The 26,511-nt window shown below is 36.5% G+C and overlaps 1 protein-coding gene across 3 annotated transcripts; it reads left to right on the forward strand.

The window, feature by feature from the left end:
• Positions 1 to 19,204: 19,204 nt before the first annotated feature.
• Positions 19,205 to 24,813, forward strand: LOC111880001 (ATP-dependent DNA helicase Q-like SIM). 3 transcript variants are annotated; one of them, XM_052767210.1, is made up of 16 exons: positions 19,205 to 19,792; positions 19,961 to 20,533; positions 20,654 to 20,873; positions 20,961 to 21,071; positions 21,153 to 21,342; positions 21,452 to 21,773; positions 21,952 to 22,127; positions 22,501 to 22,557; positions 22,688 to 22,768; positions 22,996 to 23,059; positions 23,259 to 23,358; positions 23,454 to 23,537; positions 23,619 to 23,706; positions 23,822 to 23,947; positions 24,045 to 24,137; positions 24,240 to 24,813. In XM_052767210.1, the coding sequence occupies exons 2-16, from the start codon at positions 19,984 to 19,986 to the stop codon at positions 24,540 to 24,542; spliced, it is 2,565 nt and encodes an 854-aa protein (XP_052623170.1). In that variant the 5' UTR covers positions 19,205 to 19,792; positions 19,961 to 19,983; the 3' UTR covers positions 24,543 to 24,813. The 3 variants fall into 3 exon arrangements, with proteins under 3 accessions (XP_052623170.1, XP_052623171.1, XP_023732187.1); XM_052767211.1 differs by having other exon boundaries at positions 19,206 to 19,371; positions 19,945 to 20,533; XM_023876419.3 differs by having other exon boundaries at positions 19,207 to 19,371.
• Positions 24,814 to 26,511: the final 1,698 nt, after the last annotated feature.

A 26,511-nucleotide genomic window follows, 5' to 3' on the forward strand; every position in this document is an offset into this window, starting at 1 on the left:
TGGACCGAGGGTTGGTCCAATCCGAGCTAGCCAGCAGCGAGCCTCCGGTCCGAAGAACTGCCCTCGCCTTGCCATCTGTCAAACGCATGTCACCCTCGCATAGCTTCGGGTCCGAGCCTTCGGGCTATATATAGCATGTGAGGGCTTCCGAATAATTTCACTTTTTCACCCTAAATTTTACCCTATTTCACCTTTTCCACTCCCTTAAGCTCATATACAGACCCTAAAGCCCCCATATCAAGACTCGAGCCCGAAGTAAGCCATGAAGCCCCGAAATTCTCGAGAATTCATCCTCTCTTCTGTCAAAACTCTGCCCAATTTGAGCCAGTTTCTCGACAAATAAACTCCTTTTCGTGAAATGAAACTCTGTCTGAATTACCACTTATCAAGTGAGTTCATACCCCCGTATTTTCATAATTTCTATTGTTTTAAGGGGGGAAATACAAGTTTAACACAACAACTTTGTGTTATAAATAAATGATTTCAAATCACGATAAAATGATTTTAAAGCATCAAAAATACTTCAAATATTGAACTCTTTTATAAACTTATATTTTTCCCAAATATACATATTTGTATATATAATTTAATATAAATAAGATTTAAAAGGCTTAGGACTAATAATTCATTTCCTTGTTTGGATGTGGACTTATAGTACTAGTTATTTGTCCGATGGTCGTTCAAATTTTACTTATATATATATATATTTTGTATATGTATATAACAATAAAAGTTATTTCATCAGTTTAATCATCCTTTGTAACATGTTGAGCAAAGGATTACATGCAAAAATAGTTATTTACCAATTCATAAAGTACATATAAATTATAATAGGTATAATTTATGATAGATAGAGAAATAATTCATATGAATACACTGTTTTACATACAACAAGGGTTTTAATTCAAAACAAATCAAGGGTTTACACTTATCAAATACATGTTCGGGATACTAAGTCAAGAACATACTGTCAATCATTTATTTCAAAATGATTGGGTTTTCATAACTAATATACATGTAACGTTTATATGCTTTTTATGAGACATTCAATTCAGGTTGTTTAATTCATTTTAGACAACTAAAGTAAAGCCCTGACATTATAACCAGAATCTCCAGTCCGGGGATCGAAAAAAGTTGTGTATAGATCTATATCGGGATTGACAACCCCGCACTCAGGCTGCTAGCTATAGTCAGGCATACACGCCAATGAGTGGCAATTGTTATCAACAGTTTAAGCGCTCATCAGGCGTTTATTTCAGGCGTTCATGTCTTAGTATGGTTATAATAACTCATTAAAAAGATATTAACAACACGTTAGTGTATAAATAATTAAACGTAAGTATATCTTCAAAGTACCAGTTTACACAATGCAAAGTACAATGGTATACTATAGTTTTCAATAATAGCTGGTGAAGCCAGGCACACTCTCAAATACAAGTTTTACAAATACATTGGTTTACAAATAGGACGGTTTTATGGGAATAAAACTACTTTTCACATACCACAAAAAATATGGAATTTTCTAGAAGTGTTTTCATATTCAAAATACAAAGACACCCATTCAAACATAAAGACTTATGTACTCACTCATCTTATTGTTGATACTCTCTTTTCAAATTACTTGTATTATCAAGGAAATAATAACAGGTACTCCTCGAGCTTTTTTGAGAAGATGGAGCCATTAGGAGTCTTATCTTCTTCTTTTGTATAACTATTTTGGTTTCAATATACAATGATTGAACACATGTAAATATTATACTTTTAAATACAATGGTTGTTTGTGCTTTGATTACTATGATACATGTGTTGTGATACTACAAATGAAGTCCTCCACCCCCGGACGTTTCCGCCGTCTGGTTTGGGGGTGTGACAAAATCCTTTAATACCTTGATTTGAGTTCAGGCACCCCCGAAGGTGTGTCCGAAACCCTCAAACCAGGGCTCTGATACCAACTTCACTACTAGAAAACAGACCTTAAATGACGCACTTTTTACGACACGTGCTGATTAATGATATGCAAAAGGACGTGCCCTTAAAATAGTGTTATCTCTCCAAAACAAAAATTAAGGATTTACGTCACACATTATTGCGTGCCCTTAATTTAGTGTCTCAAGAAAAAAAAATTAAAAACACGGAGGGCTTTATCTAAAACGCGCGTCGTCTGTACCTGTCGCTTTATAATTTTAATGAAACGCGCTTTTAGTAGACAAGGGGGGAAACGAAATCCCCAAAATTTTGAAAACCCGCCTTGTTTTTTCTATCTTCTATCTATCTTTCATCCTTGCAATCCACTCTCCCCTCTCTGATAATCTCTCCTCTAGATCTCTCTTCTATCTATCTTTCATCCTTGTTTTTTCTATCTTCTATCTATCTTTCAATATTTCTCCATTTCGTATTTTTGGAGCTCAGCACCAGCCAGGCACCACCCAAGCACCAGCCATATAGAGGTCAACAGTGTCAAATATTCTCTTTTCTCCACCATTTTCTCCCTCTCAAACGTCTTTATTTCCATAATTGTTATCGTAAGTGTGAAAATCTCTAACTTATAACTTTCATTTAAACTTTAAGTTGTTCTAGGGTTATATTGAACCATAGTAAGAACGCATACTGGATATGGGATACGATTTCATACCGAACGCTTGGGAACACATCTTGGATGATCCAACGATTTTAAAATTGAACCAACCTTACCTTTATTCGTGTATCTGGAACATAGGAACGATGATTTGGATTGCCGATTGAAGTTTGGGACCATCGATTAAAGTTTTGGAATGCCGACTTGAACAGCATTTGTGTGTTGGGTGGGAACACATCGTGGATGATCCAACGATTTTAAAGTTGAACCGACCATACCTTTATTCGTGTATCTAGAACATAGGAACGATGATTTGGATCGCCGATTGAAGCTTGGGAACACCGATTAAAGTTTTGGAATGCCGACTTGAACAGCATTTGTGCGTTGGGTGCGCCGACTCAATATATGGTAACAAAATCTCACATTTTCCAGCAATTAATTGTGTATATCTTAATTGTAAGGGGTAGCGATCACTTTATAGAACCATATACACGATTTCAATTCATTAATTTTAGTCAAATTTATTATATTAATTTAGTTCTAAACTTCGAACATCGTGCGTTGGGTACATCTTACTGAATTAACCTCGTACCTCTATGTATTATGTATAAACTTTACTACTCTTCAATATGAATTGAAGAACTTTTTTGTTAAACTCAGACCATGGAAAAGCTGGGGAAAGCAAACGAAGCAGTGAAAGTTGCTCCTGCCTTAATTGCTTGCAGTTCCAAATATTGAAAAGTTTGCTTATCTCATTAGTGAACAGAGGAAGGTTTCCATCTTTCTGGATTTATCTTTCATAAACATATCTCAAAAATGCTAATCTTTTTATCTATTTTCAACCAGATATATCAACCAAAAGAAGTTGAAGAGGTGAAGGTAGTTCCAAAGACCGAAGAAGACACCATGAAAGAATACAGAACAACAACTAGACGACATGAAAATGCTAAACTGGTTTGTAAATTGCAATTCAATTCTCAATCTTCCATGTTTACATTTTTTTGATCAAGTTTAACACTTATAGGTTTGTAAATTTCAATTCAGTTATCCATCTTCCATCTTCCATGTTGGACATTTTTTGATGTTTACTCGATGTAGTTCTAGGTATAGAGATGAATACAGGGCTACAAGAGGAGAAGTCGCAACAGAAGCAGGGACAAATATTATGGAAGGGACAAAGAAAGTAGGACCTATAGTAGGAGTAGGAACCTTGATTATCATAAAAGACATAGGTGGGGGTATGATGGTGAGAGAAGCCTAAGTAGGTCTCCTATAAGGTAAAAAGACATAAATGCCCTTATCATTGAAAATAGCCCTAGAAAGTTTTTTTTTTCAATTTTTGTTTAAAGTTGATCTTTTGTTTTAAATACATGAAAGTGAGAACCATAATTATTTATCGATCATAAAAGCTTTGAACCATTTGAACAAATAGAATGTTGTAGCTTTGAACCACTTGAGCGCCACAATTCACTTATAATCTGTCATTACAACATATCGCTTAATCCATAGACATTGGCTCTAAAAGATGTACAAATATCCCTTTACTTTCGCCCCAGTCCCAAAAATGCGACATTTTCTCTCTTATTTCAGTTTAAATTTACATCTTAACTCATGTGCAATCTTGAGAAGATATCTATTACATTTATTTCATCCCACAAAGTCTCTTATTCAATTGTGTGTACACCTTGTAATAATGTGGCTTAATATCTGAAAATCAACTCCTATTTGTTTCTTGAATGATATTATTTTCCAAGATATGTGGATGGTCTGCGTCCATTTCTGTTATTTTGTTTGACACTCATGATAACCTTGTTTATGAAGCTACTAACAGCAGGGATGCTTCTGTGACATGCCAATATTTATCATCTTACTTCTCTGCTGTCTTATTTGCTAGTATGTCTGTTCTTAAACATTTTTTTGAAGGTTATAATCCCCGAGCTTATATTCTATAATTCATCAAAATATGTAGGAGAGTCTTCTCTCTTCACAAATACGTTTTTGCATGCAAGATTGGATGCCTTCTGCAGGTCTCTCTTTCTTGCCTTCATGAATTTTGTTGATTAAATTTCACGGGTGCCTTAAATTTGTATTTGGTCCTTTTCATACTAAAGCTAGTGTTGCATGTTAGTGGATGATTAGGGTATTGGAAAAATGCTTATAAATTTGTTCCTTTCTCTGGCATATAGGTACTGGAACTCAAACATGATTTTGCGATAGTCCATTTATCATTTTTCTTATTGTTTTCTATCCCTAAATGAATGTCTATCTTCTAAATACGTTTAAACATAAATCTTTTCTTGTTGATTATTTTCTCATTCCATTTTGTGTGTGTTAGTTTGTATGTGGTGGATGGGTCCAAAACCTGGCTCCCTGGAAACCTATATCCAATATATTCTAAACTGAAGGAAAGAGGCCAATACTTTCTGAGAGAAATCTGAAAGGAGTAGGTTGAATTAACTGATTAGCATTCTTTATTTTATAAATTTAAGCTCGATTAAGAAATGATAAATCGGACAAATCGTATCTAATCAATTCACATATTACTGTGTGCAGATCTTGCAATGGAATTGGAATCAGATACAGAACACAACCACAACATGATGATCGATCACAAGATTCCAACACATAACATGCAAATTGATCCATCAAGATCTTGTTTTCCATGTTGCATTGTATGGACACCTCTTCCTATTGTTTCATGGCTTCTTCCTTTTGTTGGTCATATTGGTATAGGCAGAGAAGATGGAGTCATTCTAGACTTTGCAGGACCTAACTTTGTGTGTGTAGATAACTTCACTTTTGGAGCTGTTACTCGTTACATTCAAATAAGTAAAGATAAGGTACGCTCACTTCTAATTTGATCAAAACTAAATGAGGGCAAATTTGTAAAACATCATTTATATAAGTAACTTAATGAGAAAGAATACATAAAAAAGCACTCATACATAACTTAATGATGTCTGTAGCACTTAAAAGTGGTATGCACAAAGTTTGTTTCTTCTTTGAACATCTGAATAACATTAAATGACCATTTTACCCTTCGTCTAGAAGTTAAAGAAGTAAACGTACATTGACTACAATTCTCCATTTTACCCTTCATCTTCTACACCATCTGAATAACAAAGCTTGATTCTTTTTTGAATGTTATGACTAAATGACCATTTTACCCTTCATCTTCTGCAAATAGGACTAAATGACCGTTTTACCCTTCATCTTCTTTTTTGAATAACAAATCTTGCTTCTTTTTTGAAAGTTACTTTTGCGCATTGATTACTCATTACAACGTGTTTTGTCATGATGGTATGATTTTATCTTTTTTCAACCTTTGATATAACAATATATATTGGGATGTGTCTAAATACTTTAAATTTTATAATGTGAAGGATTTGTAAGGACAACATGGATAAAAGCTTTGGGGATTATTCAATTCCACAAGAAAAGTCGAATGCTGATATAACGAGGAGTTGGAGTTATCTGAAGCAACTGGTGAGGAAGATGCTTCTAATATACAGTTGAATTCCAATAAATCAGGACAAAAGCAGCTAATAGGTACTTGTTGACCTGAAAATCTTTTGTTGCAGATCCTCCGTAACTCTCTTGTAAGCTTATAAAGACAAACATGTTTCTACATTGCAATCGTAAAAATCAGACTATTGATGAGGTTTTTGTTTTATTATTTATTAGATCTAACATGTAGTGTGTTTGCTAAAATGTGTGTTTTGGAAATGACTATTAGATCATGGTTTGCCAGTGTAATCCTTCATTAGATGGGCGCATGGGATGTCGGGATGAATGTCTTATTAGGATGCTGAATATAGAATGTGTAAAGGGAACATGCCCCTGTTGAGATTTGTGTTCAAATCAACAGGTTATTTATAATTTAAATTTTGAGTGTAAATACAATTTCATTTTTTTTACATATTTTTGTAGGTGCTTGATATGCCTGCTTATGAGGCTTGACAAAAAGAATATGCTCGAAAGGGTCATAAGCATTTCTATTTCATGACATTGAATGGCAGTGAGGTTAGTATGCCCTTTAAATACACCTTTTGGATGAGATAAACAACATTTTATTTCAGATTTTAGACTATCATTATGCATAGTTTTTGTACTTATTCTTATTCAAATGTTGATAAACAACATTTTATTTCAGGTTATTTTTGTCTCTGAGAAACTTGTAATTGGTGTGGGCTATGACTGCAATCCCATGGTTTTTGCAGCAGACAAAATAAGATCATACAAAGTAGGAAGGTAGATCTGATCACAATATACATGGAGGCTGATGAAGGAGACAATTACACACATATTCCAGTAAGAAACAAAGTTGGATGATTATTAGTTAGTTTTATAGGAATAGCAATGTATTATTTTTGTTTAACATTTGAATGATTATTTGTATCACATTTTGTGCAATTTATTTTATTTTTTGTGTATGAAATTTTATTTTATATTATGAAATGGATTGTATTTTTTGTATATGGTATTTTATTTTCTATTATGAGACATTAAATACAAATTTAATTTGAAAATTAGTAAATCTATAAATAATATTTTTTTTAAACATTTAAAATTATGATACGCAAAAATGTGTGTCATCTTCATTTATGACATGGCCTTTCTTGACAGGGGCTTTCTTGATACGCATTGCGTGTCATTAACACGTGCGTCGTAAGGTTACGACACGCGAATGCGTGCCGTCTTCCTTTATGACAGGGCCTTTCTTGATACGCATTGCGTGTCGTAAACGCACGTTGTAATTGCGCATCGTAAACGAGCGTCGTAAATGCGCGTCGTCTTTCTTTATGACAGGGCCTTCCTTGACACGCATTTGCGCATCGTCTGAGCCTTTTACGACGCGCAATGAGCGTCGTAAAAGGCTGTTTTTCTAGTAGTGCTTGTAACGACCCAATTTTCACGCCCAAAAATTTCATTTAAATTAAGTAGCTTGTAAAATATTTGTAGTAAAACATCGTCCAATCATATCATTTCATAAACATATCTCGTGTCTGAAAACCCAAAACATGAAACTAATAATAATGTCAAAGTACAATCCCAGAACATCTCATAATGCGGAAAATCAAAGTGCGTGTGTACGATGTGCCGCTACCGCGCCAGCTCCTTCCCCTTCGCTGAAGAGGTACCTGAAACCAAAACTGAAAACTGTAAGCACAAAGCTTAGTGAGTTCCCTCATCGTACCACATACATACAATCATATAATGGACAGATTGGAGATACGGGCCTCACCCACACTCATGGAGATACGGGCCTCGCCCACGCTCCGCTAGCTGGGAGATACGGGCCTCGCCCACACTCCGCTATCTAAGAGATATGGGCCTCGCCCACACTCCGCTATCTAAGAGATATGGGCCTCGCCCACACTCCGCTATCTGGGAGATACGGGCCTCGCCCACACTCCACTATCTGGGAGATACGGGCCTCGCACACACTCCGCTATCTAAGAGATACGGGCCTCACCCACACTCAACTACTAAACCAAAACATACAAGTATCACACAGACAACGAGTATAAACAATTCTAACACACTAGCATATATCATCATCAAACTCAACTATGAGATACGGGATCTGCCCACACTCCGATACTATCATATCGTCTATACGGGCCGACCTTGGTGCCTTAGACCCGTTCCTACTGAAAGGTAACTCACCTCGAAAAGTAGCTGCTGAAAGTCTGCTTGCTAGACGTCTGACTGCTGCACCGGTAATCCTCTGGCTATAAATCCATAACATAGATTAGCCACTCATAAATACCCTTAGGTCAGACGACTCACCCACCCCTGGTCCAAGGTCAACTCCTTGGTCAAAGCCAACTTCCAGTTGACTGGACTCGTCGAGTCATGGCACAGACTCGCCGAGTCCTTCTCCTACTAACCCAGTACTAACTCATCAAGTCCCTTTTCCACTCACTGAGTCACCCATAACTCACTACTTGGGACGATTGGACCAACTCGTGATCCGACTCGCCGAGTCCCACGAGCAGATCTCCTACTCGATTCCAAATCCTCACCAGAGCATCCATCTTGAGGATTTGGGTTTCTGGGACCATTGCTACACGTTAAATTGCTAATTTTGCGTGTAGCTACGAAGGGTTGGACCTTCTACACTTAAACCCCTCTTACTTAGTAACAGTTCATATGACTCACCGAGTTTGAAGAACAACTCGTTGAGTTCCAGGCAATCTTCATAAGACTCGCCGAGTTGTTCATCCAACTTGCCGAGTCTAAGACCATCTTCATAGAACTCGTCGAGTTCCACTTTGGGACTCGCCGAGTCCCTTCGACCCACTTCCCATACAGACCAAATCTGAGACATGCAACACTTCGAAACCATAGATCTATGTTCCTAGGGCATGCTTATCACGTAAAGTTGAAAACTTTACGTGCATGCATGGCCCTATAAGCTCCAAAAGGCAAATCCAAGCTCTTCATGAGGTCATGCACTTAATAGGGACCTCAATCACTTCAACCACAAACACTTTATACTTCTAATACGTCCATAAGGTCTAGATCTGAAGTCCTTTCGGATCATAGAGCACAACACATGGAGTTTGGTGTTTTAGGGCTTGAAAACCACCAATTAGGGACAAAAGGGGATCTAATGAACTAGTGATCAAGGTAGGGACTTTTCTACCTGAATGGAAGCCTCTTGCAGGGTAGATGTCGAATCTACTTCCCCTCCTTGCACTCTTCCACCTCCTTCTTCTTCTCTTAAGCTTCAAACTTCCTTCATAAGGCCAAAATCACTCACAAGGACAAAAAGGGGCTAGGGTTTCGCTCTATAGCTCTTCTGGAAGTGTTAGGGACAAGGGAGGCCGAGTTAGAGTGTTTAAGTAGGGTGCAAACACCCGGGTTAGGGTTTTTGCCCAAACATGGCCTACTCGCCGAGTCCGGAAACCGACTCACCGAGTCCAAAGCTTAGACCCCGCGTCTCATCCCGCTCCTACTCGGCGAGTTGGTCCTTCAACTCGCCGAGTCCAAGGCAAAATGCATTATTTAATAAATATTAAATTACAAGGAATACATACTAGGAACCAGGTGCTGCAAATCTCCCCCACTTATTTTAGACTTCGTCCACGAAGTCTGCTGCTCGACCCTGAAACAGCTCGGGGTAGTGCTCCATCATCTCTTCCACCGGCTCCCAAGTCCACTCTGATCCCTTCCGGTGCTACCATCGCACCTTCACAAGTTCCACCCTCTTGTTCCTCAAATCCTTTGACTTCCGGTCAAGGATCGCTACAGGCCGCTCGATGTAATTCAGGTTGCCATAAACCTAGGGTACTACTGCTGAGTCGTCCACCAGACACTTCCGCAACTGAGATACATGGAAAGTGTTGTGTATCTGAATGATTTCGGCTGGCAAATCCAGCCTATATGCCACCTTGCCCACCCGGGCTATAACCCTGAACGGTCCAATATACCTTGGGCCCAACTTGCCCCGCTTCTTGAATCGAATGACGCCTTTCCAAGGCGACACTTTCAGGAGGACCATATCTCCGACCTGGAACTCCAGGTCGACGCTTATCGGCATAACTTTTCTACCGACTCTGAGCAGTCTGAAGCCTGCTCCGGACCTGCTAAATCTTCTCTGTCGTCTTGAGCACCACTTCGGTGCTTCCCATGACCCTCTGGCCAACCTCTCCCCAACATATCGGGGTCCTGCACCTCCTCCCATACAACATCTCGAAGGGAGAACGGTCGATGCTCGCATGATAACTATTATTATACGAGAACTCTGCCAATGGAAGGTAGGTATCCCAACTACCTCCGAAATCCACAACACAAGCCCGCAACATATCCTCTAACGTTTGGATGGTCTGCTCACTCTGACCATCCGTCTGCGGGTGAAAAGCAGTGCTGAAGTGCAGATGAGTGCCCAACTCGTCATGAAACTTCTTCCAAAACCTGGAAGTAAACGCACATCCCTGTCTGAAATCACCGACACTGGCACCCTATGTCGCGCCACTATCTCCCTGATATAGATGTCGGGAAACTTTTTCGGCCAAGATGCTCTCCTGGATTGGAATAAAATGGACGCTCTTGGTCAATCGGTCCACGATGACACATATCGAATCCACTCCTCGCACGGTCCTGGGAAGCTTCGTGATAAAATCCATCGTAATATCTTCCCATTTCCACAACGGGATATCCAATGGCTGCATCTTGTCGTGTGGTCTCTGATGCTCGGCCTTGACCTTCCTGCAGGTCAAGCACTGCTCCACATACCATGCCACATCCCGCTTCATGTAGGGTCACCAATAGTCCAGACGAAGATCCCTATACATCTTCGTCGCCCCGAGATGAATGGAGAATCGGGATTTGTGCGCCTCCTCCAGCAAGATCTGGTGCACGCCTTCGAGGTATGGCACCCACACCCTACGGTGTAATGTCAATAATCCCCTACTGTCATAGTCGAAGGAGGAAACCTGGCCCACTATGCGCTCACTCTTCCGATGTTCCTCCTTCATGGCCTCCTGTTGGGCCTCCCGAATTCGCTCCAATAGCGGAGTCATCACTGTCATCCGCATGCAGATATCCCTGATCGGCGCCGCCTTGCGGCTAAGCGCATCGGCCACCACATTGGCCTTGCCCGGGTGATAAAGGATCTCGCAATCGTAATCCTTTACCACGTCCATCCACCGACGCTGCCTCATGTTTAGATTCGGCTGATCCATGAGGTACCTCAAACTCTTATGGTCCGTGTAAATGGTACAACGAACCTCATAGAGGTAATGACGCCAAATCTTGAGGGCGAATACCACAGCCCCCAGCTCCAAATCATGTGTCGGGTAGTTCGCCTCGTGAGGCTTCAACTTCCTCGAGGCGTACGTGATGACATGACCTATTTGCATCAATACCGCGCCTATACCCGAGATGGACGCGTCGTAATAAACAACGAAATCCTCCACGCCCTCTGGCAGGGCTAAGATTGGCGCCTCGCACAATCTCTGCCTCAACGTCTCAAACACCGCCTCCTGCTCAGGCCCCCATCGGAAGACTATGGCCTTCCTTGTTAGCCGCGTCAAGGGTACAACTATCTTGGAGAAATCCTGGATGAATCTCCGATAATAGCCCGCTAATCCCAGAAAACTCTGAATCTCAGATGGAGACTTCAGAACCTCCCATATCATCACGGCCTCCACCTTGGCCATGGATGATAGATGTAAAAATGCATATTGAGTGCATGGGAATCTCAAATGCTATATATGAATTTAATATTTGTTTGGCAAAAAACAAAGCAAAATCACAAGTTTTCCTTCATAAGCATATGGATGAAATGTTGAGATTTGAATATCTTGTTGCTACTGATCCAAGTATTCTCTGGAATCTTTTGAAAGAAAGATTTTATCATCAAAAGGAAGTTATACTTCCAAATGCTAGAGATCAATAGAGAACACTGAGGTTTCAAGACTTCAAAAAAGTAAATGAATACAACTCAGCTTTGTTCAGAATATGTTCACAACTCAAGTATTGTGGAGAAGAAGTTACTGATGAAGATATGTTGGAGAAAACTTACTCCACATTTCATGCAACAAACATTACCGTGATGCAACAATATCGGATGCAAAAGTTCACAAGATATTCTGAACTGAATGCATGTCTGCTCTTTGCAAAGCAAAATAATGAACTCTTGATGAAAAACCATGAATCTTGTCCAACGGGATCAATAGAACTTCCTGAAGCAAATGCTACAAATATTGATGGTCATCGAAACAATACACGTGGATGAGGGCATGGTCATGGTCGAGGACATGGTCGTGGCTATTTTAATCGAAACCAAAGCCATAATAAGAACCATAATTTTGGTCGTGGACAAGGTAATAATCGTGGTCGTGGCCAGAAATGGAATAATTACCAATATTTACAAAGAAACAATGTCCACACACATGATAAGGCCAAAGTGGCATGGCATGACACTGGGACATCACAAAAATCTAATGGTTCATGTTATAGATGTGGTAGCACAGGCCATTGGTCAAGGACCTATCACACACCTGCACATCTTTATCAACTTTATTAAAAGTCCATCAAAGGAAAAGGAAAAGAAGCAAACCTCATTGATAATGTTGAATTCACTCCGCTAAATGTTGCTGATTTCTGCAATGACATGGAAGACATAAACTGAAAAAAAATCTATTATTGTTCTGGTAAAACTGTTTTTTCCTTCGTTTGCTTTTCATGTAATGTCTTTCCTACAATAAATGAACTTTCTTTTTAATAATAATTATGATTATGTTTATTTACTTATTAGTCCTTTCATATGTGAAGTTTAATATGAGTCCAACTGGAGCACAACACCAAGAAAAGATTGGAGATCTTTGTATAGCAGATATTGGTAGTACACATACTATTCTGAAATCAAAGAAATATTTTTCAAAATTAGTACCAACAAAAACAGTCATACATACAATATTAGGTCCTTTAGACTTTATAGATGGAACCAGGAAAACCCATTTTATATTACCAAATGGTACAAGCTTTTGTATAGAAAATGCCTTATTTTCTCCAAAGTCTAATAGAAACTTATTAAGTTTCAATGACATATATTTCAAAGGATATGACACAAAAACTGTGACCATTGAAATAAGAAATATATGTATATTATAGACAAAACCATGTGCTTGAAAAACTACCAACACTTGATTCTGGTCTGCATTATACATATATACATATGATTGAATCAAATATCGAAGGAAAACATTGTGATCCTGGGACATTCAATTTATGTCATGATAGGTTGGGCCACCCAAGATTAACAATGATGCAATATATAATTGAGAATACACATAGGCATCCATTAAAGGACCAAAAGTTCCCTCAATCCAATAGCATAAAACCATGTACATCTTGTTCCCTTGGAAAGTTAATTATAAAACACTCTCCAATGAAAGTTGAAAGGGAATCACCTAGATTTCTAGAAAGAATTCAAGGTGATATATGTGGACCGGTTCACCCTCCATCTAGACCATTTAGATACTTTATGGTCTTAATAAATGCATCCAACAAATGGTCTCATGTTTGCCTATTATCAACTCGTAATATGGCATTTGCAAAGTTTCTTGCCCAAAATTTTAAATTAAGGGCACATTTCCCTGATTATACTATCAAAATAATGAGACTTGATAATGTTGGTGAATTTACTTCACAAGCATTTAATGACTATTGTATGTCTGTAGGAATTGTTGTTGAGCATCCATTTGCTCATGTACACACATACAACGGTTTAGCTGAATCACTGATTAAACGTCTCCAGCTAATAGCTAGACCATTGATAATGAGGACCAAACTTCCTGTTTCTATTTGGGGCCATGCAATCTTACATGCTGGATCATTGATATGCATGAGACCAAGTTCATATCATGTATATTATCCACTACAACTTGCTTTCGGTCAAGAGCCAAATATATCCCATTTGAGAATTTTTGGGTGTGCAGTATATGTCCCTATTGCACCACCTCAACGGACAAAATGGGTCTTCAAACAAGGTTAGGAATATATGTTGGTTATAAGTCAGTCTCTATTATAAGATATCTCAAACCATTAACATGTGATTTTTTCACAGCACACCTAGCAGATTGTCAATTTGATGAGGCAAATTTCCCATCATTAGGTGGAGAAAAGAAGATTCTGGAAAAGGATGTGTCATGGCATGAGCCTTCTTTATCATATCTTGACCCTTGCACAAAGGAATGTGACATGGAAGTTCAAAAGATAATGCATTTCCAAGAAATGGCAAATCAATTATCTGATGCATTTATTGACACGAAAAGGGTGACTAAATCATATATACCAGCTGTCAATGTTCCATCTCGAATTTACATTCCACATGGACAATCTGATGATAAAGTCACTCAAGAGTCTAAAACACGCCTGGAGCATAGAGGGCCATTTGGTTCTAAGGATAAGAACCCACGAAAAAGAAGAGGAGCAGAAAATGCACTAGATCATGAGGAAAGTGTTCATGGAGAAACACGAATTATTCAAATTCCCCCAGGAAAGGAGGATTATCCACAAAATTATGGTCAGACAAATAGAATATGTGGCCAAAATGAAACTGACAATATAATTGCAATATTTTCTTATTCAGTTGCATGTGATATTATGAATGATGATCCCGAACCACAATCTGTCATTGAATGTCAAAGAAGAAATGATTGGGCTACATGGAAGGAAGCTATGCAAGTTAAATTAAATTCTCTTAACAAGAGAAAGGTTTTTGGGAACATTATCCTCACACCTGAAGTTGTGAAACCATTAGGATATAGATGGATCTTCGTACGAAAAAGAAATAAGAAAGATAAAATTGTAAGATACAAGGCCAGGCTTGTTGCTCAAGGTTGCTCTCAAAGACCCAAAATTGATTATGAAGAAACTTATTCACCGGTAATGGATGCAACCACTTTCAGATATTTAATCAACTTGGCAGTATCTAAAAATTTAGAGATGCGTCTTATGGATGTTGTTACAGCTTACTTGTATGGATCACTTGATAGTGATATCTATATGAAAATCCCTGAAGGATTTAAAATGCCTGAAGCGTTAAGTGAAAAACCCAAAGAAATGTATTCTATAAAATTACAAAGATCTTTGTATGGTTTAAAGCTATCTGGGCGCATGTGGTACAATCGTTTAAACGATTATTTGACAAGTAAAGGTTATAAAAATAACACTATTTGTTCATGTGTATTTATTAAGAAAACAACATTTGGATATGTGATCATAGCAGTCTATGTTGATGATCTGAACATCATTGGAATGAATAAAGAAATCCTTGAAGTGATTGAACTTTTAAAGAAAAAATTTGAAATGAAAGATCTTGGAAAAACCAAATATTGTCTTGGTTTACAGATTAAGCATATGCCTAGCGGAATACTTGTGCATCAATCAAATTACACAGAAAGAGTCTTGAAACGTTTCAATATAGACAATGCAGATCCTTTAAGCACTCCAATGGTTGTTAGATCATTAAATATTGACAAGGATCCATTTCATCCATGCGAAGAAAATGAAGAAGTCTTTGGTTCAGAAGTACCATATCTAAATGCAATTGGAGCTCTTATGTATCTTACCAATTGTACTAGACCTGACATTTCTTTCGCTGTAAACTTGCTAGCAAGATTTAGTTCAGCCCTAACAAAAAGGCATTGGAATGGAATCAAACATATTTTTTGATACCTTCAAGGAACTAGTGATTTAGGGTTATTTTACCATAACAATTCAAAACAAGGCTTAATTGGTTATGCAAATGCAGGTTATTTGATTGATCGTCATAAAGCTAGATCTCAAACTAGATACGTATTCATGAATGGAGGTACTGCAATTTCCTAGCGTTCTCAAAAGCAAACACTTGCTGCCACATCCTCAAATCATGCTAAAGTAATTGCACTAAATGAAGCTAGTAGAGAATGTACATGGTTAAGATCAATTACACAACTAGTTTTAACTTCATGTGGACTTGAAAAGGATATATGTCCAACTTTAATTTATGAAGATAACTTAGCATGTGTCACTCAAATGAAAGAGGGATACATCAAGAGCGACAGGACAAAACATATACCTCCAAAGTTTTTTGAGTACACTCAAGAGCTTATAAAGAACCATCTAGTTGAAATCAAATATGTTCAATCCAGTAACAATGCGGCAGACCTTTTTACGAAGGCACTTCCTACTGCAATCTTCAGAAAACATTTCCATGGCATCGGAATGCAACATATGCATAGAATATAATGTGATAGATGTCTAAATAAGGGTGAGTTAACTATATACTGCACTCTTTTTCCCTTCGCTAAAGTTTTTTCCCACTGGGTTTTCTTTAGCAAGGTTTTTAATGAGGCAGTACATCAAAGTTGAATGCTAAAATGATGTCATCCAAGGGGGAGTGTTGTAAATAATTGGTGGATGACACAATAATTGGTGCATGGTAAATTTGTCAAAATTTCTAACTAGTTATAATTATATGTTAGTAAAATTTGTAGTATAACTACCCCTCCATTGTAAAGAATGAGATACACCAAAAGTTATAAGAGCTATTACTTTCATATTCTCTCTAAATATTCTTTTTTTCTCAATTAAAGTTCTTATCAAAGTTTACTAGTTTGGTTTGGTTTAAAGTTACATTAATTACGGTTAATTCTAGGGGTGAGCATTTGGACCGGTGGACCGGATCGGACCGTTTTTTTGGATCCCAAGGCCGGTTCTCAGTTCTAGGAATCCATCAAAACCGGTCCGGTCCAGTTTTTACCGGGTTTAGAACCGGTTGGACCTGATTTAAAAAAAAAATTGTAATTTGTTAATTTTTTTTAAATAATCATAACTCATTCGTTTTATGTCAGATTGACACGCGGTTTTTTCCAACGTTTAATTTACAGTTTGTAGATGAATTTAGATTATAGTTTTGTTGATTTTGGTACTATATTTAATGAGTTACAGTCTTTCAAAGTTGAACTATCAAAGCTGAAAAATTTAAGCTTTTCAGCAACATTTTTACAACTTTGTAATCTGTGAAAATTTTTAAACAACCATAACTCATTCGTGTTAAGTCGGATTAACACGCGGTTTTTTCCAATGTTTAATTTATAGTTTGTAGATGAATTTAGACTATAATTGTGTTGATTTTGGTATTATATTCAATGAGTTATAGTCTTTCAAAGTTGAGCTGTCAAAGCTGAAAATTTCAGCTTTTCAGCAATATTTTTAAAATTTTGTAATCTGTGAAAATTTTTAAACAATGATAACTTATTCGTTTTTAAGTCGAATTGACCTGCGGTTTTTCCAACATTTATTTTACAATTTGTAAATGAATTTAGACTATAATTTTGTTGATTTTGGTATTATATTCAGTGAGTTATAATCCTTCAAAGTTATGTTATCAAAGTTGAAATATTTCAACTTTTTAACTATTATTTTAGACTATAATTATGAATTTTATGTATCTTTGAAAGATAAATCATATGAAAGGGATCATGGTGAACTTGATTTATATGGTAGTTGCTTTTATTTGGAAAAGTAATTTTGCAAGTTATAATATTCTAACATCAAGGTAGATTAGTTATGCATGAAATGGAAACATAATCATTTTTACAATTTGTATCATATCAAACCAATAACATGTTCGTTTTAACGAGTTCTATCAAATCCAAAAAGTTATTTTAATGACTTATACTCTATGCAATTAAAGTTGTACCGGTCCAAACGAGTCCAAGAACCGAAAACCCGAACCTGGACCCGGACACGGACACGACTCATCCGGCCCGGTCCACGGTCCATAATATTCTCCATAACCGATCCGGTCCAAGAGCCGGTCTGGTCCGGTTTGGTCCAAATGCTCACCCCTACTTAATTCATAATATATATATATATATATATATATATATATATATATATATATATATATATATATATATATATATATATATATATTACGTGATAAGTCAATTTACCTTAAAAATCTCACCAAAACAATCCAAAATCCCAATTTTTTTTTAAAAAAAGTACAATACCAAAAAAAGAGAAAATGACTCTTGAGGGTAATTAACTTTTGTGTTTGTACTCATTTGGTCATTTTCCTATTTTTTGTATTCAATAAACCATCGAACTTGTTGTTTGTGTTCACCATAACCCTTTTAACCGACTATTGACCTATGATAGTCGGTCAAAGGGTTATGGTGAACACAAACAACAAGTTTGATGGTATATTGAGTACAAAAAAAAGGAAAGGGACCAAATGAGAACAAATGCAACAGTTGGTTACCCTCCTGATTCATTTTTCCTTTACTCATTTACAGCAAATCCCACGTCATCTCCTACTGATATTAATGACTTTATGAGATTCATTCTTGCTTCTCTTCAAAACATAACCCACAAAAAGAACATTATTCATACATGTACAACTTTGTAATGCACTTGAATATTTATTAGGGGAATCTTGACTAAGCAGACACATTTCATGACTATATTTACATTTCCAATCAAATGATTTATCGTATCGTGGATTCTAGACAAGTCTACAAACGAGTGGAATCATAAGTGCTGTGATTTTTTACTTTACTTAGCTTTAAGATCGAATTCATGGGATAAGATACAACATCAATATGTATAATATCATGCTGCTTTTGTAGACACATCACCATAATATACCTTGAGGTAAACGTTTATGCTGATAAATATACCTCTCATACACAGTCATATCCTTTTGCAGAGAGGTGTTGACAGCTAACCACAGTAAGCATAACATAGACCATGTTTTAACAAGGTTACCCCTTTGAAACGCTCTTCATATACGTTATAGCCAAAGAATGTTGCAGTCTTTGATAATTTTGCAACTTTAATTTCGTTTAACTTTTCGGGGAAAATGACTCATGAGGGTAACCAACTGTTGAGTTCGTTCTCATTTGGTCATTTTCCTTTTTTTTTACTCAATATACCATCGAATTTGTTGTTTGTGTTCACCATAACCCTTTGACCGACTATCACAAGTCAAAAGCCGGTCAAAAGGGTTATGGTGAACGCAAACAACAAATTCAATGGTATATTGAATAAAAAAAAGGAAAAAGACCAGATCAGATGAGTATAAACTCAAAAATTAACTGCCCTCAAGAATGTTTGGACTATTTGGACCTTTGGTGCATACCTTCTCAAATGTCCCAAATGGAATATAGTTTTGCACCAATTTGGTCGGTTTGCGTCGTTTTAGAGTTTCAGATGCGCGCCCAGTCAGTCTCAATCCTGTCTTTCTGGTGATTTTCAAATTTCACCACCGGAAAATATTGATCGATCTTGTAAGGCTTCACACACCAATTCTAATTTACACTTCTTATTGTATTTCCGTCATTGAGTTCGTTTTCGTTTTGCCAAGTGTCATCTCTGTTTTAATCCATTTTACTCCTTTGATATTCTTTACTACTTTCGAAACCTACATGAACCCTATAAATTCTAAAACGGACATCGAGCCCAACTCAGTTAGGCATCCGACTTCGTTGACTGTATTTGCCTCAATTTCATATCAAATCGTCAACCTTTTCAGTTATTCAGTTGATGCAGATGCTTGTTTTTGTTATTTTTTCATCCTTACCCATCAAACGAACAGCCTATCTCAAATTGGCCCCAACATACATTGTAGCCCTAAACGGAATAGAGTCACGAAAGTGGAAGTTGCTTCTTTATCAGGAGTATAAAGAGACCTTAACGAAAGCTGTTGGGGTAATTTATTTTGCTACAAACTGTAAAAGTTGCAATAACAACAATTAAAAAGTTTACTTGTGATTTTTGGTACAAACAATCAAGTTCACTGGTGATCGTCATGATTAGCCTTTTACTTTCCAAACACTGTATTAAATTTGAGTTTCATACAGTTTCTCTTGGATGCAGCTACTGTATATATATGCATTGCCATGGATGGGAACAATTTAGCTTCTGATCAAGTGATTGCTGAACTCATGGGCATGGGGTTTCAGATTTCAGAGGCTACAAAAGCCATCAAAGAAGTGGGTCCATCTTTAAACAATGCAATTGATTTCATTTTAAATGCTGGCAGTAGAAATCAAGAAGGCACATCAAATGATTCTAGCAAGAAAGTTACTAGGAAAAAAGACTTATCTGCCCCTGGAAAACAGTCGGGCGGGCGAATGCGTCAGTTAAGCATCATGGATCATCTGCAATCTGCAGGAAAACCAAAAGTTAACAAGACATCTCTTGAATCTGAAACATCATTCTCAAGAACAAAGGTCTTGTCTTTTCATGGAGAAGGGTGTGAAGCCATTCAACAGCCCATTTATTCATCATACTCCAAAGCAGAACAGGTTGGAGAAGATTGGGAACTTAAAGCTAATGCGTTGCTGCAGAAGCATTTCGGTTACTCATCCTTAAAGAGATTCCAGAAGGAAGCCTTGGCAGCTTGGATGGCCCACAAAGATTGCCTTGTTCTTGCTGCAACAGGATCAGGTAAAAAAAGACTTGAATACCCTCATCCCTATAATTGAAAATAGTCTTAGAGAAAGTCCCAAGTTCTTTCACTACCTTTCTTTTTGGAGAATTATTGTCTCATCTTTAGTTCTTTCGTAGGGAAATCTTTATGTTTTCAAATTCCAGCATTATTAACTGGGAAGGTTGTGGTGGTGATATCACCCTTGATAAGTTTGATGCATGATCAGTGCTTGAAACTATCAAAACATGGTGTGTCAGCCTGTTTCCTTGGATCTGGACAGATTGATCACACTGTTGAGGAGAAATCAATGAGAGGGATGTATGAAATCATCTATGTATGCCCTGAGACAATCTTGAGGTTAATGATTTGTTAAATTTTCTATGTTTAATGGATCCCTGTTTTTAAGTATTTCAGGCGAATAAAATCCTAAACATTCTCTTGCAGATTGATAAAACCACTTCAAATCCTTGCAGAAAGACGTGGGATTGCTTTATTTGCAATTGATGAAGTTCACTGTGTCTCCAAATGGGGTCATGATTTTCGACCTGACTACAGGTTTCCTTTTTTACCCTTTGATTCAAGGATTGGTAATGTTGTGACTTTAGAATATATATACATATTTTTTTGACATTTCAGGCGAATGTCTGCACTTAGAGAGAACTTTAGTGCCAAAAAGTTGGATTTCTTGAAGTTTGATATACCAATAATGGCATTAACTGCTACAGCCACCACTTTAGTTTGTGAAGATATTCTCAACTCATTGAAAATGTCAAAGGATCCAAAGATTGTTCTCACATCCTTTTTCCGCCCGAATCTTCGTTTTTCAGTTACTTCTTTCTCTTTTTTTTTCTCATATGAGGAGGGCATTTTCGTCTTTTACACAAACGAGAGATGGAGACTGAGTCCCGATTTAATCTTGGGTATTGTATTTGTAGGTGAAGCATAGTAAAACATGTTCATCTTCATATGAGAAGGACTTCCATGACTTGATTGAAACATACACAAGAAACCAAAAACACAGTAAAAAGAATATCTTAATCTCACCTGCAAGCTGCAGTTCAGTTGGCACAACCAGTCAAGATGAAACAATCAAGAACTGGTTGGATTGTACAGAGGAAAGGGCTTCTTCTGAAACTGATGATGATGATGATGATGTTGATATATCTCTGCCAAATAAAAGTTTAAAGAGAAAAGAACTTTCGGTTGAATATCTTGAAGATGAATGTGACCTACTCCTGGATGCTGATGACTTGGATGGTAGTTTTTATTTATTTTTTGCCTATTTGATGCATGACATGACGGGAATCAGAAGTTGCATTTTTACCCTTAGTGTTAAACATACTTTTCCTGGAAAATTAGATAAAAACCACTATATTTTGGCCTACTTTTTCTTGTGATTACATATTCATTCATTTCATAACCAGAATTACTGCAGTTACCTGTGGAGAATTCAATGGAAGGTCATCCCCAAGTGTTTGTGGCATACAAGGGAAGAAGACAGAAGTTGAGCAAGGGTCAACAATCATATATGTCCCAACTAGGAAAGATACATTAACCGTAGCTAAGTATCTCTGTAGATTTGGTGTAAAAGCTGCTGCTTATCATGCAAAGGTATATTTTTGTACTTCTTTGTCTTATCATATTTTGAAGCATCTTACTTATTACAACATTGTAGTTTCAGTTTTTTTTTTTTTTTCTCATTAAGGCATTGTACCTTGAAAAATTCATCCAATTATAGCATTGTATGTTCAATTTTTTTTCCTATACTTTGAAAACTATCCAATTATAGCAGTGAAATTTGCTTTGTGTATGGATGACATTGTTATAACTTATAATTGGGAAGATTTTTCAAAGTACTGACTTAATAATAGGAAAAATGAAAGTACTTTGCTATAAAAAACAAACCAATGAAAGTACATTGTTATTGTTTGCATTTAAACATTTTACTTATTGTGACATAGTTTCTTTTCTCTGCTCTTATCAGCTACCAAAATCACATTTAAGACAAGTGCACATGGAATTTCATGAAAATGCTGTACAGGTATGTATCATAAAACTTATTGAAGTATTTGGAAAAGCTCCCAATCATTTATCACCCACAAATATAATGAATTGACATGAAAAGGCAAATGTTTTCAAAATTCAACTTCTTTTTTGAATTCTTCATTCAGGTTGTTGTTGCAACGATTGCTTTTGGTATGGGTATTGACAAACTAAATGTAAGAAGAATTATACACTATGGTTGGCCTCAGGTATCTTCTTGAAACCCTTAAAAATATTGTAATCACTTTTTAGGGCTAAAATCAATATAGTTTTTTCATATCTTTCTGTATTGTGGCCTTCTACTTTCATTTCTACAACATTCTACTTTTAACTTTTTTGTCTTGTTGAGGCATTGAAATTAGAATTAGGTTTCTTTAATAAACAAATCAATACAAATACATTACCCTTACTTTTCATACATACTTTTCATGTACAGAGTTTGGAAGCATATTATCAAGAAGCAGGTAGAGCTGGAAGAGATGGAAAATTGGCAGATTGTGGTGAGTTACTTTTTGTTTTAAGTCATTTAATTATCATGGTTTACCTTAAAAAGAGTTAAAAGTTCCAATATTAACTTTTAGGTCACTCTATTTGATGATTTCAAAGATTTAATCTGTGGTTTATATATAATTATTTGACAATCACAGTTAATTATCTATACCATAACTATCTTATAGCTTTCTGTGTTTTGTTGAATAGTTCTATATGCAAATTTATCAAGAATGCCATCCCTTCTTCCAAACAAAAGAAGTGAAGAACAAACTAAACAAGCATATAAGATGTTATCTGATTGCTTCAGGTTGACCTTCAATATTACCCTTTTCAAGATCTCCATTTTTTATTATAAAATCTCTTTACATTATACTTCATGATTCCCTTTTTATGCTTTTGTAGATATGCTATGAGTACATATAAATGTCGAGCCCAAATGCTAGTACAATATTTTGGGGAGGATTTTAGCCATGAAACTTGTCATTTGTATGTCAAATTCTTTGTTGTTAAAATTCTTTTTCCTATTTGTGCCTTTTCATTAAAAAAAAATCATCGGTTTTTTCTCAGGTGTGATATTTGTGTTAAGGGACCTCCAGAGAAGCAAGATTTGAAAGATGAAGCTCGAGTTCTTATGGGGATCATTGCTGCTCATTATGTGAGTAATTAATAATTAATAATAATAAAAAAGAACAGAATTGAATTCATTAATTATAATAATAGTAATTAGTTTTCTAGTTTTTGTATGAAAAAATGTATGTATTAAAATCCAGGAAAAAAGAAGTCATGTAGAGGGGTCTTATGATGATGATGATGATGATGATTATAAGCACAATAGAAGGCAAATGTGGATGGAAATGGAAAATGTCAGGATGATTGTTAGTAAAATCCGGGAACAGGTAATCTAATTGTATTTGAAATCATGATCATAGTTTTTTTTTTTTTTTTTTTTTTTTACAAATTTGCCCTTGCTAAAATTATCTATGTGCATAATAGAATCCACAACATGCTACTACTGATCTGTTATGGTGGAGAGGTCTGATTCGTATTCTAGAAGACAAAGGGTATCTTAGAGAAGGGGATGAGAAGGTATTATTTTGAACTATGTTTGATTTTTAGGATAATGATTTATGTAATCATCTACTAGTCTACATATTTAAAATTATACTTTTTTTTTTTTTTGGTATACAGAGACATGTTCAGATAAAATTTCCAGAACCAACTAAACATGGGCTGGAATTTTTGAGGGGCAAATCAGAGGAACCATTTTATGTTTGGCCTGAAGCAGATATGTTGCTGTCCGAAACTATGATGCCCAAATCTTACTCATCTTTTGCAGAATGGGGAAAAGGTTGGGCGGATCCCGAGATTCGTAAGCAGAGGTTAGGAAAAAATCGACCATGGAAACAACCACGCCAAAAGAAGAAACGAAAACAATGCCATTTGGATACAGGAACAGTTCGAGGCAGGTTAGCTGCAAAGCTTTCCAAATAAAATCACAATTGAACTTAACTTCAGATGGGTTTTTGTAAGGTTATCCATTCTTGCATTATGATGGTAGGCAATAATGTTTGCCAGTTTTAGTCTTTATGGAACTGGTATTCTGTCAGGATTTATTGACTTATGTCAACAGTATGTTGAATCCATTCCATGCCCATCTTCGTTCATGACAGGGATGTTTTTGGATCATGAACTTGGAAGGCTACAAGCACTTCCCCACGTCTGATGTTTACATATTATAAAAACGAGTTTTGTTTAGTTAAAACATGTTACTTGTTCTCTTGAAAATACCATTCAATTAGCAAATTTTATGAACTCTTATAAAAGCCAATGTTGTTTGTTGACTTTTAACGATGTTAAGTTTCTCAATTTTAATCAAATATAAAACAAATAAACATTTAGACAAACATTTAAGAGAAATTGAGTAATCTAACCCTTATAAACAACCATTCTAATAAAAATAATTAACAATTTTTTTTTTGGAAAAATGATTACTTGATCCGAAATAGCATATTCCGGTGCACGATGTGTTTCCGAGGTGTGCTCCGGAATACGATATTCCGAAGTATTTATGATATTGTTCCAGAGTGATTGCCGATTGGAGGGGACGAGGTCCGGAATCTAACACTTCATACCTTCCGGACATGAAAAACGTATGTTGAACTGACGTCCGGAACGGCCATACATTCTAAAGTGGTGTTCCAGAGAGATAGATTTAGGGTTTTACTATGTTTTTCTTCCAAATATACAATACATTTGTGTTTTTAATATATTTGTGTGTTCGATAATTTCCAAAAATGTTCCAGAATGAGTACATATACGAGTTTTTTTTTTCTGAGCTCCAGTTTTTAGTGGAGGACAATGATAGCGTATCGGCGGATGCATGTAGTATCTTGCTCTGGATTACACATGCTTTAATGTAGATATAACCAGTGATATTAACTTCGTTGGGTTGGTTACGTTGGTTACTTCCAAGTCTAGATTACACACAAATCAAATTCGTCTATCTTTTCATTGTCCTGGATCAAATATAGTTATGCAGATTCTTGGCGATAGTGATGTTAGATATTTTCATAGTTTTGTTACTACTATGTCTCCCAACACAGTACAATTGTTTGTTGTTGATAATGTTATGGATAGTGGTACTAATCGATTTCTCGGGCAAAATCGTTCTGGAAATGGTTCTTCCGGTGCTGGAAGTAACCAAATTTGTAATTTATTACCTATGACAACCAACCATGTTCCTTTTTACAAGGACCCTATACACGGGGATGATTATAGGTCTAAAGGTAAGATTGTTGTTCTGGATGACCTTACTGTTGATGTTGATGAATCATTCTGAGGCAAAACTGATGAGGTTGGTTGATGATGGTAATATAGTTCCATAGGGAGAGCCACTGGAACATTTTTAGAGTTACAATTGTAACGACCCAAAAATCGAGGGTAAAAATTTCATTTTTATTATAGTCAAAACAAAAATATCTTTAAATATAAGTATTCCAAAACATTGCTAATTAAAAACATTTATCAGAGTTCATCCCAAAATCACATAATGCGGAAAACACGAGTGTGTGTGTTGCGATCAAGCTGAGCCATTCCATTCCAAAACAATGATACATGAAACCATAAACAAAACTATAAGCACGAAGCTTAGTGAGTTCCCCAGAGCATACCCTACACAATCCACATAACCACATAATCCATATTAGCTATAACAACTACATAAACCATATCAGTCACATAAGTCATACCCATAAACATATAGGGATGCCATGGAAACCCTCCAAGGTCTTACACCGGGTGCCACTGGAACCCCTACGTGGTCTTAGCCCACATCCATGGAACCCCCGCATGGTCTTAATCTACTGCCACGGGACCCCCCCCCCCCCCCCCCCGGGGGGGGGGGGGGGTCTTCCATATAAATGTCATACCAACAAAACACATAATCAATTAACAGTACACA

This window comes from Lactuca sativa, chromosome 9 (genome assembly GCF_002870075.4).
Source record: "Lactuca sativa cultivar Salinas chromosome 9, Lsat_Salinas_v11, whole genome shotgun sequence".
Classification (NCBI taxonomy): domain Eukaryota; kingdom Viridiplantae; phylum Streptophyta; class Magnoliopsida; order Asterales; family Asteraceae; genus Lactuca; species Lactuca sativa.